This window comes from Columba livia, chromosome 6 (genome assembly GCF_036013475.1).
Source record: "Columba livia isolate bColLiv1 breed racing homer chromosome 6, bColLiv1.pat.W.v2, whole genome shotgun sequence".
NCBI classification, from domain to species: domain Eukaryota; kingdom Metazoa; phylum Chordata; class Aves; order Columbiformes; family Columbidae; genus Columba; species Columba livia.
In genome coordinates, this window is record NC_088607.1 from 14,126,730 (window position 1) to 14,139,414 (window position 12,685).

Consider the following 12,685-nt stretch of genomic DNA (forward strand, 5'->3'; position numbering starts at 1 on the left):
AGTCGAAATTAGCTGCCATTGCTCAGAAGCAAATCGTTGGGAACAGCTTAGTGCTCAAAGACCAGAGAACGAAACCGAATGCTAGAGAATTATCAGAGAGCCAACATGAAACATCCCAGAAAACATTTCTTTTGTAGCAGGATAAAGACATGTTGGGTCCATACCTTGAACATGACATTAATTTCTGCCTTTGCCCCATCTAAAAAGGTTTTAGTAGTAGTAGAATCATAGATTCCAACAAAAAAATAAGGTTGAAGGGTCTTTAGAAGGTGTTTAGACCAACCTCATGTTTAAAGCAGGAATAACTGTGAGTCTGAAGGAGGTTGCTGAGGGCCTTGTCCAGTCAAGTTATAAATAGATCCAGGCATGGAGATTCCACAGCCTCTCTAGGTAACCTCTTCTAGCACTTAACTACCTTCATAAAAAAATATTGTCCACATATCTGCTCAGAATTAGGAGATATTTGAGAATCCTCTATTGAGAATGATTAGTAACACACAGTGGCATCTGTACACAGAGATAATAAACAGATTAGGACTTGCAGCTTGGAAGAGAGAGGACAGAGAGTAGGAAAATATTCAGGATTTATAAAATAAGGTATAAAAATGTCAGATAGATTATATATTATTTTTCACGTTGCTAGAGGAAGGGCATTCCTAATGCAATAGTCAGACAACAGCTTAAAAGAAATAAGCGCTTCATTGTGAGTTACATAATTAAATTGCAGATCTTATTGGCACAGGATGTGGAGACCAAAGGTATCAGTTGGTTCAGAAAAATACAAAGTGAATTTCTGAAGAGATCCACAGGCAATTAACCCGAGATCTGGAGGAAGCTCTTCCGAGAGGAACACCCTGGGCCATGGACAGGGAGGAAAGAACAGAGCAAGGGGGTCCCGTTCCTGCATGTTCCTTCCCTTGGTATCCAGAAAGGGGATGCTGGCTTGGATAGACCATTGGTCTGAGCCAGTGCAGCAATTCTTCTGATTTAAAATTCTTAACCTGATGTTTAGACCTAAACATAGTAGATTATGTCCTCCAAAGGGCCTTTATTTAGTTAGCTGAGATACAAATTCAACTATGTTGCAGCAGATCTTGTGAAAGGCTTCAACTCTAATCTTTAGTTTGAATCAGTGGTGGTAGAAGGAAATGCATTGCACAGTGTCAGGGTATATTCCAGTCTAAAGAAATATGATCAAGAAAGCAAGGCTGTAGTTCACAGGGTTGCTGGCAATCATAGGCCACCTTCTCCCCTCCTCCAGGCCCTTCTCTAGTTTGTGGAAGTCCAAATTAGCTCTCCAGCTGCGAAGGGACAGTAAAGTGACAGATGAAATTTGGGGACACGTGCTGCATGTGGAATAACTAAGTGATAGAAAGTGGCACTTTCTGTTCACGAGCTCTGACAAATGCCTTCTTCTTGCTCTGGTCTGTGGACTTGCTGGAGTGACCTGTGCACTTCTTCTGTGATAACTCCTCCTTACTGTGCCTTCTCCTTGAAGTATGGTGCATCCCCATACATTCAGTAGAGTAAAATAGCAGTCCGGTACTCTCTACAGGAGAAATTAAATCTGCTGCTGCATTCACTTTCAGAAGACAAGAGCTAAATAAAAGTATTTGCAGGCCTATATATTTTGTTCATCATCCTTATCTAGACAAATTAATTTAGATGTAGGCAAGATAACGTCCTGCTTTGTTGACTGCAGTCTCATTGCCCTAAATACTGCAGCTTATTCCATAAATGATTACTGCAGGAAGGTCAGGGAAGTCACAACAAACTCTGTACAACTTGTAGAAGAAGAGCCACTACGTTTCCCCTCTGTCATAACTCCAGCCCTGCCAAATCAGACAGCAAGAATGCCAAACTCTCCCTTGGAAACTCATTGAACAAAATGGTTTGGGAGATGGCTTTTAAAACAAAGGATTTTGGTTGCAGCTGGATCAGCCCAGGAAGAAACAGCCTATTCAGTCCTGACTCTAAAGAGAGGTCAACATGCTCAAAATTCTGGGGAATCAAAGAAGAACTTGTTTAAAGACTGATATTAAGAAAGGTAGTTTTGAGGATTATGGTACACAGTACCTCTACCAGTGGCTCAGAAAGGAAGCTCTCCATGTGCAGTTAAATCTCAGGTCACTGCTCTAAGGCCTTCTTTAAGAAATGACAATGAGTGACAGCAAAATAAATGAAGACATGGAAGCATCAGGTACTCAGAATGAAAGCCAAGAAGCAAGCATGCTAACCGTCACTGCTGAGGGAATGTATTAGCGAGAGTAAAACTGGAGGCATCACTGACAGAATTTGAAAGGAAGAGTGGTGGCGTATCTAGTACTGAGCATGTGCAGGAACAGAGTTCATAGGGGAAGATTTTTGTGACAGCTTGAAGGAAGAGCAATGAGCAGAGATAAATAATGCACATACATGAAGGACAAATAGTTTGAAGGTCACTTAATTAGTTTAGCTGCTAGCACCATGGTGTATAGAATTGGGTAGTTAAGACTGGGGATTTCAAGGTTAATGAGATTAGATTATGGTTAATAGAATGATATAAATTTAGAGAAGTTAACTATTATTTGAAATGGGTTATTTAATAAAACTGTTAATTAAGGAGGGATTCCATATCGTCATCTTCCCTTTTAAAATTAGCCATTGGAGACTCTGGAAAAGGGGCCCAGCCATGTCCTGGGCAGGCTCAGAAGAGGGGTGACTGGGTTAACTGGAAAGCCCATGCAGCGTTCTCTGGAAGGCAGCTGGTAGCCCCCATTATGCCAGCTGAAGACTTCATTACCTGCTGACTGTAACCATGGGCAGCACTCCTCCTGTTAATCAGACTTCATGGTGCCATTGGAGGAGGAGTGGCATCCCTCCCGCTTAAAGGCTTTTTTCAGGCAAAACGTCTGATGGATCTAGATTTTATCCTTCAGCCCTAGTTGGGAAAGCAGGAAAGTCTTTTCTCCATGCCACAGCCATCGGGGCTCTGCCTCTGGAGCAACGTCCTGCACCAGCGTACACCAAGACCGTTGCATGGGGACAGCAAGCGAGGGAGGTGATCACCAATGTCAACAGAGAAACATAAGGGAACTGTTGCCTCACAACATCTCTCTTGCAGTTGTGTTTTGTGACCAGATCTCCAAGTGTAGTCCTTGGCTTGTAAAGCTGTGTACATTCCACCTTGGCTGGCTGGGGTGAAAGCAGGCAGGACTCCTCTGCTGGAGGTGTTATTTAGGGGCAGGGTGCGAATGAAACATGACTTGAGGCTTTGGACCAGTCTGTGCTCTGCAGCTTGTTTTTTGTCTGAAGCAAGAGTCTCTGATGAAGGCAGCAGGAGCTCAGCCTGCCCTGAGGAATCATCTCCAGAATGATGCTGCAGCATATTGTGTCCAGAGTCTCCCAAGCATAATGGCCCCCTGGAGACCGTTAAAAGCCAGTGGAACTGAGAGTAGCCACTAAAGTTCTCTGATTTATGCCAGCGCTGGTCTGGCCCAAAGGACTGTGGGAGGGGCTGAGCCGCCTTCTCCTCCCTGGCTGTTTCAACCCAGTTGAGAATGAAGCCCAAGACCTCAGTTAATGCTGATGCTGCCAGTCAGCACTTTCATAGGGGCAAGGTTCACAACAGGACCCCCAGCAACGTTGTATCCTCAGAACTAAGTTTTGTCTTAACCAGGGCAGGCTAGATGGGGATCTTCCATATCTTAGCAAGGTTCTGGGGCTACTTGTAAATGTGATTTAAAACCTATTTTGATGACTGTAGCTCTCTCGGGGCAGGCAGAGCTGGTGCTGGTCAAGGAAAAATGACCGCATTTCAGATTATAGGGCAAAGTCTTGTGATTTTTAAGCAGGGTAAGGAGGGAGTCTACAGCACTGCATCAGGGATACAAGGTCTCAGAGGACAAAAGAAAAGCTCACATCTCTGTGAGAACCAATGGATGATGTACTTGGGGGAGCCTGTAAAAGCCAGCCTGTATGACTGGAGGTGCAAAGAAATGGCAGATAATGAAGGCACAGTCCTAGCTGTGCAGAGGGAGAAGAAAGTGACAGTTAAAATAATGCATACCAAAAATGCTAGAGATGGAGAATTTTGCACTTGCCTGACCCAATTTGTTATGGCAGACAGAGGATTACATGAAAGGATTAAGCTTTGCTGTCCTTAAGGTCACATTAGGGGTCACAAGTTTGTGGCCTTGCCTGATCCCTGGCTTGCAGGGGAGCAGAAATTGGGAGGCTTTTTATGGGGTGGAAAGGACTTGTTCGCTGTGTTTGAAGTCAGATTACTTCACTCCCGTAGCCGCAAAGCTGATAATGCAGAGAATAAGTGAGCAGTGGGCTAATCTCAAGCAGGACTTTTTCTTTCTCCTGGGGAAGGCTCTACCAGTCCTTTCCCAAAGGGCGCTGGAGAACAACCCCCTTGGCACAACGGCAGATGTGACTGCAGCAAGGCGGGGTTGTGCCAAGCAGCATTTCTCTGCAAGAAGCATTATCCTCTTCCCTGGAGTTCTCTCTCTTTTTGCTTTGGTAAAGTTTACTGGCTGCTTGTTAAGAAGCTAAGAGAAGCACAGCTAAAAGATCTGAAATCTTTTCCTGGCTAAGTTTTCCCAGGGTTGACTTGAGGCTGGAATACTAATATTGTATCCGTCTCCATCCTCAGAGTACCTGCCAATGCCTCTATGTCTCAACAAAGCAGCTCAAGGACATCTATCAAGATCTAAATGTTACTGTAGGGATTGTGCTTTCTGCACAGAACCATCTTTTAAACATGCAGATGTAGGGACAAAGCGTGTAGGGACAAAGGATGACAACAGTTGACTCCTTGTGGACCTGACTCTTTCAAGCACCTTCTCCTCCTTCTTGTGTGCCTTCCCCATAGCAGCTCTTTGTGTTTGTAGCAGCTTCCCTGGATTTCTGTATCATACCAACCCTCCATCCTGATTCAAACCTTAGGTAGAAAACCGGCAAACATACCTTTTAGTTTCTGTTGTTTTCCATTGTATTTGCTGTTCTCCAAAGCATCTGGGGACGCTGCAGAACACACACCCCCTGAGGAAGCTGCACCGGAAGCTCCAGATGTAGCAGCGGTGTGGCTGAAAATGAGGAAGGTGTCTTACACATACTCCATTGATACAACACACGTAGAGCTGAGCGTTTTCCCTTTATCCCTGTCAGGCAGAGAGATATTTACAATTAAATGTGATTTTTTTTTCTGTCAATTAACTTGTACCAGAAGAGAGATTTTAAAATCTATTCCTGCTTTAAAAGTTCAGTGACCTACTTACATATTTCAAGCCCACTTGGAGTTCACCTTTCCTCTTGCATTTTGCTATGTCATTCTTTTGCCCTCGTTATATGCTTGATGCAGCCAGGCTCCCAGCCGCGGTAAATCCCATCATAAACTCTGCTTTATGACCCTTGCTGCGCTGGCACTGAAACGGTCCGTCTTTCCCCTTCCCAGGCTCCCGAACAGCAGGCAGAGTTTTAATCACTGTGAATTCAGGTTGTGGTCAGATCAGGTAGAAGATAGGATGCGTGTTTGCTGTTTTGCAGTGATGTATTGTTTCTGGGATTACTCTGCTGAATAGCAGAGGGTGTCAGCTGATATTTATTACTTTAAGCTGTCTCAGCTGTTCTGGTTCAGCAAATAAACCTACATTCAAAATGAATGAGGAGCTCTGCTTGCCTTGTATGCCATGATGTGTGCAAATGTGATTATTGCTTCCGAGGCAGGGGAAGCTGAAATCAGTGTGGGAGCTTTTTGAGTTATTTATTTATTTTTACTCTTTGCAGGCAATCATGCAGATTTCTAAAGCACACAATCGAGCCAAAGGCTTGACACCTCTCCTCCTAGCCCCATTGTTAAGCCCTGGCATTCCTCATGCTGGGAATCGCTCGCTCCCTCTCTCTCTAAAGTGATAAGCTTTAAACCACGCTATTGATTGCTTAAGGCATTACATGTTTTACACCTAGGTTATCAGTGTTATTGAAAGGGGAAGACACAAAGCTATTGGGCCTTAAAATGAATCTACCTCTCGTCTTTTCCCATTTGCTCTTAGGATTTCAGACAATTTGTTTTACACTGATCTCTGCTGTGGAGATAAATAAATGAAACTGGAGACATCAACCCTCCCCAAGGTTAGAGTTAGAAGTGTTATTAGTGTAGGGCCTCATGTGCACCCCAGCACAAGCTGGGCTCACTTATTCTTTATTTAACGCAGCAACAAGGGCTGATCTCAGAAGTTGCTGTTCCCCTTCAGATAAGAAGTGTCACATAGCGCAGCTATCAAGGTGAATTGGTATTTTCAAGTGAGAACCTCTCTGCTTCTGATTAAGCCCTGAGGACTCCCTCTCTTCTCTCTTAACTCTTTAGCTCCCCTCCGACGCAGCCGCCACCTTCGTGCTGAGGGGCAACACGGAGGCACGGCGGTGGCTCTCAGCTCACCCCAAGGGCCTGCTGTGCTGTGCCTTTGGCCACCTGTCCTTGGGGCAGCTGGGGTCCTTGGCAGCCTTAGGGCAGTTTGGGGACAAGGGCATAGGAAGCCGGTGACACTGCTACCACAGGGCTAGCAGTGATGCTGGCCCAAAGGCTCTGGTCTTTTTTAGGGTCTCACTATTGTTTTAATGATCCAAAAATGACCATTGACCATAATACAGTGAAATCCCCCCTTCCAGAACTCCAAGGTGACATTTGCCCAATTTCTGAGCACAAAGATGTGTCATTGTCCTCTCATCCCAGAAACCCTACCAGCCTTCTTTCTGCCCTGAGCCGCCCTGTTGGCAGAGATACCTCGTAGACAGGGTAGAGGTATTAGATGCTATGGGACACAAATATGAAGAGATTGTGCATCTTATGCTCTGTTCTGCGCATCTCACAACAGATAAGTGACAGGAGCAGTTAAAATGTTGCTTTGCCCTTCAATAGCATATCCCATTCTGGGATCTCAGCAATAAACTTGTGACTCGGATATTCACAGCACAAGTGTTACCATCCTGCTGGTGGTGGTCCAGGATGCCGTGCACATATTTCTACAGAAATGCTCAGAAGAGTATATCCTCCTCTTAAAACATGGCCACATCTGTTCTCACTGAACTCCTGTGGGACCCCTCAGGAACCAGGAGCAGGGTCCAGATCCGGTTGTTGCAGTGGCTTTCATGGATCTGGATTTCAAGGCTTGCAGCTGAGTAGAGAATTAGAGCTGTATTCTTAAGAGGGAGCTCACTGTATAACAAACCGCCCCCTAAGATCCATGGTCTCAAAGACAAGTTGACTTGCCCGAGGTTACACAAATCATCTGTAGCTGCACCTGGAACTGAGCCTTCATCTGCTACTGACGTACCTCGACTGCAAAGTGATCCTTCCTCAGAGGACCTACACATAGCGACATGATGAGACGATGATACTTTTTATGGTCAGCTGAAAGATTTAATAACCTCTGTGTGACAACATCTACCAAGCAATGAAACGCTTGTTTTTTTACCCACGGCATTTTTGGGCACAAGAAGGCAGGAGGGGGCTAGATGAGGAGGCAGAGCACGGTGCTCACAGAAGGGTGGTTGGGTAGGATTGGGGGATTCCTTTTCCCTTCGCTTGACTAACATTACCTTTCTCTCTCTGAAGGACGGCATGAATTGGGTGTGCAAAAATGTCAGTGCTAAGAAGAAATAAAGCATTCTGAGCTGCATGGAAATGGAGGAGCGGTGGGAGCAGAATTCTAGCCTGAAAACACTAATTTGCTGCTTTCTGACCAAATGTTTTTCCATCTGTGCACAGCTACAGCTGTTAAAAGAAAAAAAAAAAAAGAAAGGAGAGAAAGAAAAGGGAACAACATCGGCTAAAACCCACTGCTGGATTTGGAACTCAACCTGCTCTTTAGTAGAATTTTTTTATCCCAATAAAGGAATGATATATTTCCTTCCTATGCATAAATAATATTAAATGTCTGATTAGCAAGCAAGTTTGTAAGCAGAAGCGAGACTGTGATTCAGTGTGGAGCAGAGGAAGTGGTGAGTTACTGTAGTTGCTTAGATGCATAGGACCTGCCCTATACGTGCAGGTTTGCAGTTGCTGAGGACACACTCAGGTGTCATTCACAGCTTCCCCTCAGTGACAGATAAAATGCGATTATGTTACCGATTGTGGGTAGTTTCTTAAAATAAAGCTGCTAAGAAGTCATTTGTGTAATGAGGGTAGAAGACTTCCACATATTCCTATAGCCATAAAAGAGGAGTTTGATCATAACGAGGCACTGTTGCATTGCGACACCGCCATAGAAGGGAGAAAAGGGTTATATGTGTATAATTGAAGCTCTTTACAGTTGGAATAATGCAGGATGAGCATGCCTAGGGCTTTTCTCGCAGCTGAAGGAGAATTCAGCCCAGCATTTCACCTTGAGCCAGCAAAAAACGTGGTTCCTACGTTCAGTAAATTCCGTATGTGAGATTAGTCTTGATGTTGAACAATCCCTGTTGATTTTCCCTTGATGTTAAGGCAACTCTGCTGCAAAATGCAATTAAGTCCATGATTACTTTCTAGAATGAGATACCAGGTCCCAGGTTTCCTTTTTGAAATATGTAAGATATATTCTACTACCCGCCGTTCCTCGGCAGGCCCTGCCTAGCCCGTGGGGGCCAGGGGGCTGCCCCTCAGCGAGCGGGCTGCCCGGGCCCCCCAGCCCGGGGCCGCTGCTGGTTGCCCTGTTGGAGGGTGAGGAGGCTGATGAACGGCAGATGGGAAGCACTCTGTAAAACGAGGATTCATTCTGCCCCAATCTGGCTTTCCTCTAAAAGGATGCAATCACTGAAATAGGAAAGAGAATGTGTTTTCCACCTCCTCGTCCCCAATTCAAATATAGCCCCAACTGACAGTGAGCAGGAGTCATTAGCACGCCAAAGCAGCCATGTCCTGCGTGAAGCGAGCTTGGTGACTCCTGGGCCAGCTTCTAATGCACAGATGGTAAAATAATCCCACTGCCCTGCTTGCCAGCTTTGTTTGCTGCCTGCCTGCGAAAGGCCAGAGAATAACTAGGGACTGCATTACCCCTTCCACCTCTTGGAGACGGACCGGCAGGCAGGACGGGGAAAGCTGCGTGTGCTGAAGCATGTGGCTTTACCACGCGTCAGCGAGTTGACTCATGGACCCGGGCAGACGGCTGACACCCCTGGAGCTCCCAGCTCTTCGCTCCTCCCTTCCCCGGACGTCTCCACCTCACAGCAGAAACATCTGCACTGTATGTGAAGCAGCCCCTGGCTGCCTACGTGTTACAGCTCTGACAGATTAAAATCATGTGGGGCTGATTCCGGGTCCCCCCGTACATCAAGATGTGCAGTAGCGGTTCAGGGGTTGTAGCTCAGCTGTCTCTGCTGTGGCTGGGGGCAGAGGGACAGCTGGGACAACAACAGCTACAGCAATCCAGCCTTAATCTGCCCGCGTCCGTGAGTCAGCACCCTCAGAGTGCATCTGTCTCTGGCACTGAGGCAGGACATGTGTGCCGGCGTAGCACAGCCTTGCTTTAAACACTGGACAACTGGGAGGGGGAAAAGAGCCGGCTCAAGCGAGCTGTTAAGCAGTCTCTAATGACAAAGTGACACAGCTCCATGGCTTGAGTAAGGAGTCATGAGATGAGATGTTCATTTAAACTTAGCTTGTTCAGTGACTCCTCAGCTGCACTGGCTTGTCAGGAACCCCGGGAATCTGACCAACACATGTTCCTGGGTCAGCCCAAGGAGGAGAAATGCATCCCAGCATCATCTTTTCCTTGCGATTAATGCATTTGCATGATGCAAGCGCTGTAAAGAGTTGCAGCCCTTTCTCGCAGGCGTGCTTCGTGCCGGCTGAGCGACCTGCCGTGTGGCAGGTACCCCTGAGCTCTGGAGCTGCCCGCGCTGCGTGCCGGGTGCGGGCTGCAGTGTTTGGGTACCCCTCCTCTGGTCCAGGCAGGACAGGGCAAGGTCCCCTTGGGGGCTCACGTGTTGATCCTTCTCACTTGTAAGGGAGCTGAGTTGGTGCTTCCCTTCTCCATACATTTTTTACTAGTGGCAAACTTACCTTGTGACACCTTACTTGTGCCACAGATAGCTTTCTGGATCAAAAAAAGCATCCAGGAGGGTAATTTGGTTTTTTTAGACCCACATTGGTTAAACTTGGAAATGTGTATAAAATAAATATATAGCAATTCTCCTATCACTTCAATTTGGAAGGAAGAATTGCCTTACTGAACTCAGGATCCAGAGGTGTTTGCTGGCTCATTCCTTATGTCTGCGTGTGGCTACACGTATTGGTTGCGTGCATGTGTACCAGCCAGAGCTTCACCCGTAATCCAGTAGATGAATTTGGTTTACCTGTGACAGGTAGTAAGAGAGGAAGACTGTGACAGAGCAAGCTGTCCTGGGAGGATGGAGGTGGAAGGTTAAAACGACCACGACTTAAGTAAAATATCCTGAAGTGAAGACTGTCAGTGTTCCTTGTGTTGTGAACATCTCTCTGTGCATCAACTTGGTGAAAATGTAAAAGAATTTGAGGTTCTGTTCACTTGCTGCTCCTTATCTGAATGTATTTACATCGGCTGTGCCCTCTGCACCTGGCTAAACACCACCTGTAAACCAGGCTGGGGCCAGCCGAAAACACCGTTCAGCAAAACCCCTACCCCTCTGCCAGCCCTTCCGCTCTCGTTCGGGTTATGGTAATTACACACGCAAGGCTTTGTCCTTCCGACGCTCTCTGCTTTGCCTTCCTTTAAATGAGATTCGGGGATGCAAACTGTCTCATTGCTATGGGTGGAGCTCTGCCACACGTCGCATCGATTCATAGATTTCTGAAGGCAGAAGGGACCATGATGTTCCTCTCTCCTGACTTCCCGCATAACACAGCCCATTAAAGGCCACCCCGCTGGCGCGGTGAGGTGTGGGTGAATTAAAACATCTCTGGCGGGAAGACACCCGGCCTTGAATTAAAGGTTCGGAGCGACAGATCCACCCCAGACCTCGAGAAGTTTATCGCAGGGGTTAATTCCCCTCCCGCGGGGAGTTTGCCTTGCTTCACTTTCACATGGTTAAATCTGGCTTTACCTTTGCAAGAGATGGAGGCCGCCTCTCCTGCCCCTTTGTGCTCTCTGGAGGGGAGACGTGATGGAGAAGTGAAATTCTCCAGGGGCACGTGAGGCAATGTGGGCGCCAGCCCCTGCTGCCACCTCGAGCGCTGGGCGAGGGCACTCGTGTCCTCTGGCTGCAGCTCTGCTGGCGAGTGTCTGTCCTTGCCCTGGGGGAGTGCTTGCCAAAGCCCCGGGCAGCCTTCTCCTGTTTGTCCCCCTGCCAATACTGCTCCTTGCACATAATGACTTTTTTCTCTGATGAAAATATAACTGATCACCAGACTTTTTTTATTATTGAGTGTACTGGGATGAGACCAGCCTACTTAAATTCCGCCCCCCCTACCCCACAGGGCTCGCTCTTCTGCAAATGTAAAAAGGTGGCGGCTGTTGCATTCCCTGGGCTGGCTGGGTCCACACAAGCTCTCTCTTTTATGTTCCCTTTTCAAATTTCACCAAAAAAGGGGTATTTGCAATATCTGGTCATGTTGTTACTCGGTACATAATTTAGATGTCTTTGTCAAAAAAAAAAGGAATTAAAATTTAGTAGAAAGACAACTCGTGTTTGGGAGTGATCCTTGTTTCTTCGACAGGCTCATGTTTCCAGCGGTCAGGCGAGGACTGTGCCTTCCCACGGAGCCGCCGGTCAGTCTGCGAGGCTGCTCCTCCACCGCTCCCCTCTCGTCCCCCATCGGAGACGGCCGCCAGCACTAGAAGTGGTTGAAACTGCTGGAAGAAGCCTTTTCCCTTTGGATTTTCGCTTGTCCAAACCCATCAGGAAAGCCAGCCAGTGAGAAAGGCAAACTTGGGGAGGATCTTCTTGGTTCAGAAATAGTTTCATAGGTTAGAGAAAAGCGTGTCATGAAACACGTTCCCACTGACCTGGCAGGAAAAGGGAAAAAGAAAAGCAGCGAACAATTTGGGTTTGGTTCCATGAAGTGGAGTTTGGAGTGGGTTTGGAGGGGGAAGCGAATTCTGGGGTTGCTTCTTTCCAACTAATTTGACTCATTACTGTTCCTGCAACACCAGGATGGGCCAAAAAACAAGAAGCTGTTAGAGCTCTTTAAAGCATCAGGTCCCTCCCTGCACAGCCAGGATGCCTGGAAGGCTGTCAGAGCCACTGGAAAATAACATTATAGATGGTCACACTTAATTTCTTTTCTCCTTTTTTTTTTTAGGCATGCTTTATACTGAATTCTGGTATTTTTTCAGCGAAGTAGGAAATACTTTTTCATCTTGTTTGCCTAATGGATTGGATGTGAAAAATATTTCTCTGGCAAGTGAACACCCTGAGAGTTGTTTGACTTGTCAGGCCGTTATGTATCGGCCCCTGCGGCCCCTGCCCCTGAAGCTGCTGCGCTTCCCCTCTCCTGTTGCTGTTTACGGTGGGACACACTGTAATTTATGGCGAGGCTGCGTGTGACCTTGCATGCGTCTGCGAGAGCGAACCACAGCTCCCTTCCCCGCACAAGCCCCGCTTTACATCCACATGATGAATTTAGTGCTCCTGAAAGGACAAGGAACCAAGTGGATTGGATGCGGGGAGGGGAAAAAAAGAAAATAATAATAATCCACAGCCTGAAGGAGAAATAAACACTGAGATTTTTGTTCCTCTTTGA

At 46.7% G+C, this 12,685-nt stretch overlaps 2 protein-coding genes across 4 annotated transcripts in view; one reads left to right on the forward strand and one right to left on the reverse strand.

The window, feature by feature from the left end:
- The window catches only part of SFXN2 (sideroflexin 2), a 30,716-nt gene extending 25,266 nt beyond the window's left edge, over positions 1-5,450 (reverse strand). Inside the window, exons 1-2 of one of the 2 annotated variants that reach the window (XM_021295907.2) lie at positions 5,265-5,450; positions 4,954-5,147 (exon numbers count right to left, since the gene is read on the reverse strand). The gene's annotated coding sequence lies outside the window, so the exon portion shown is untranslated. Of the gene's footprint in view, positions 1-4,953; positions 5,148-5,264 lie in introns of those variants that run through there. The other variant, XM_065067151.1, reaches the window with a different exon arrangement.
- ARL3 (ADP ribosylation factor like GTPase 3) overlaps positions 1-12,685 on the forward strand; it is a 31,485-nt gene extending 18,800 nt beyond the window's left edge. The window contains exons 6-7 of one of the 2 annotated variants that reach the window (XM_065067152.1): positions 11,660-11,856; positions 12,245-12,685. In XM_065067152.1, the coding sequence (XP_064923224.1) occupies positions 11,660-11,856; positions 12,245-12,260 (213 nt within the window). In that variant the 3' untranslated portion in view covers positions 12,261-12,685. Of the gene's footprint in view, positions 1-7,600; positions 11,625-11,659; positions 11,857-12,244 lie in introns of those variants that run through there. The other variant, XM_065067153.1, reaches the window with a different exon arrangement.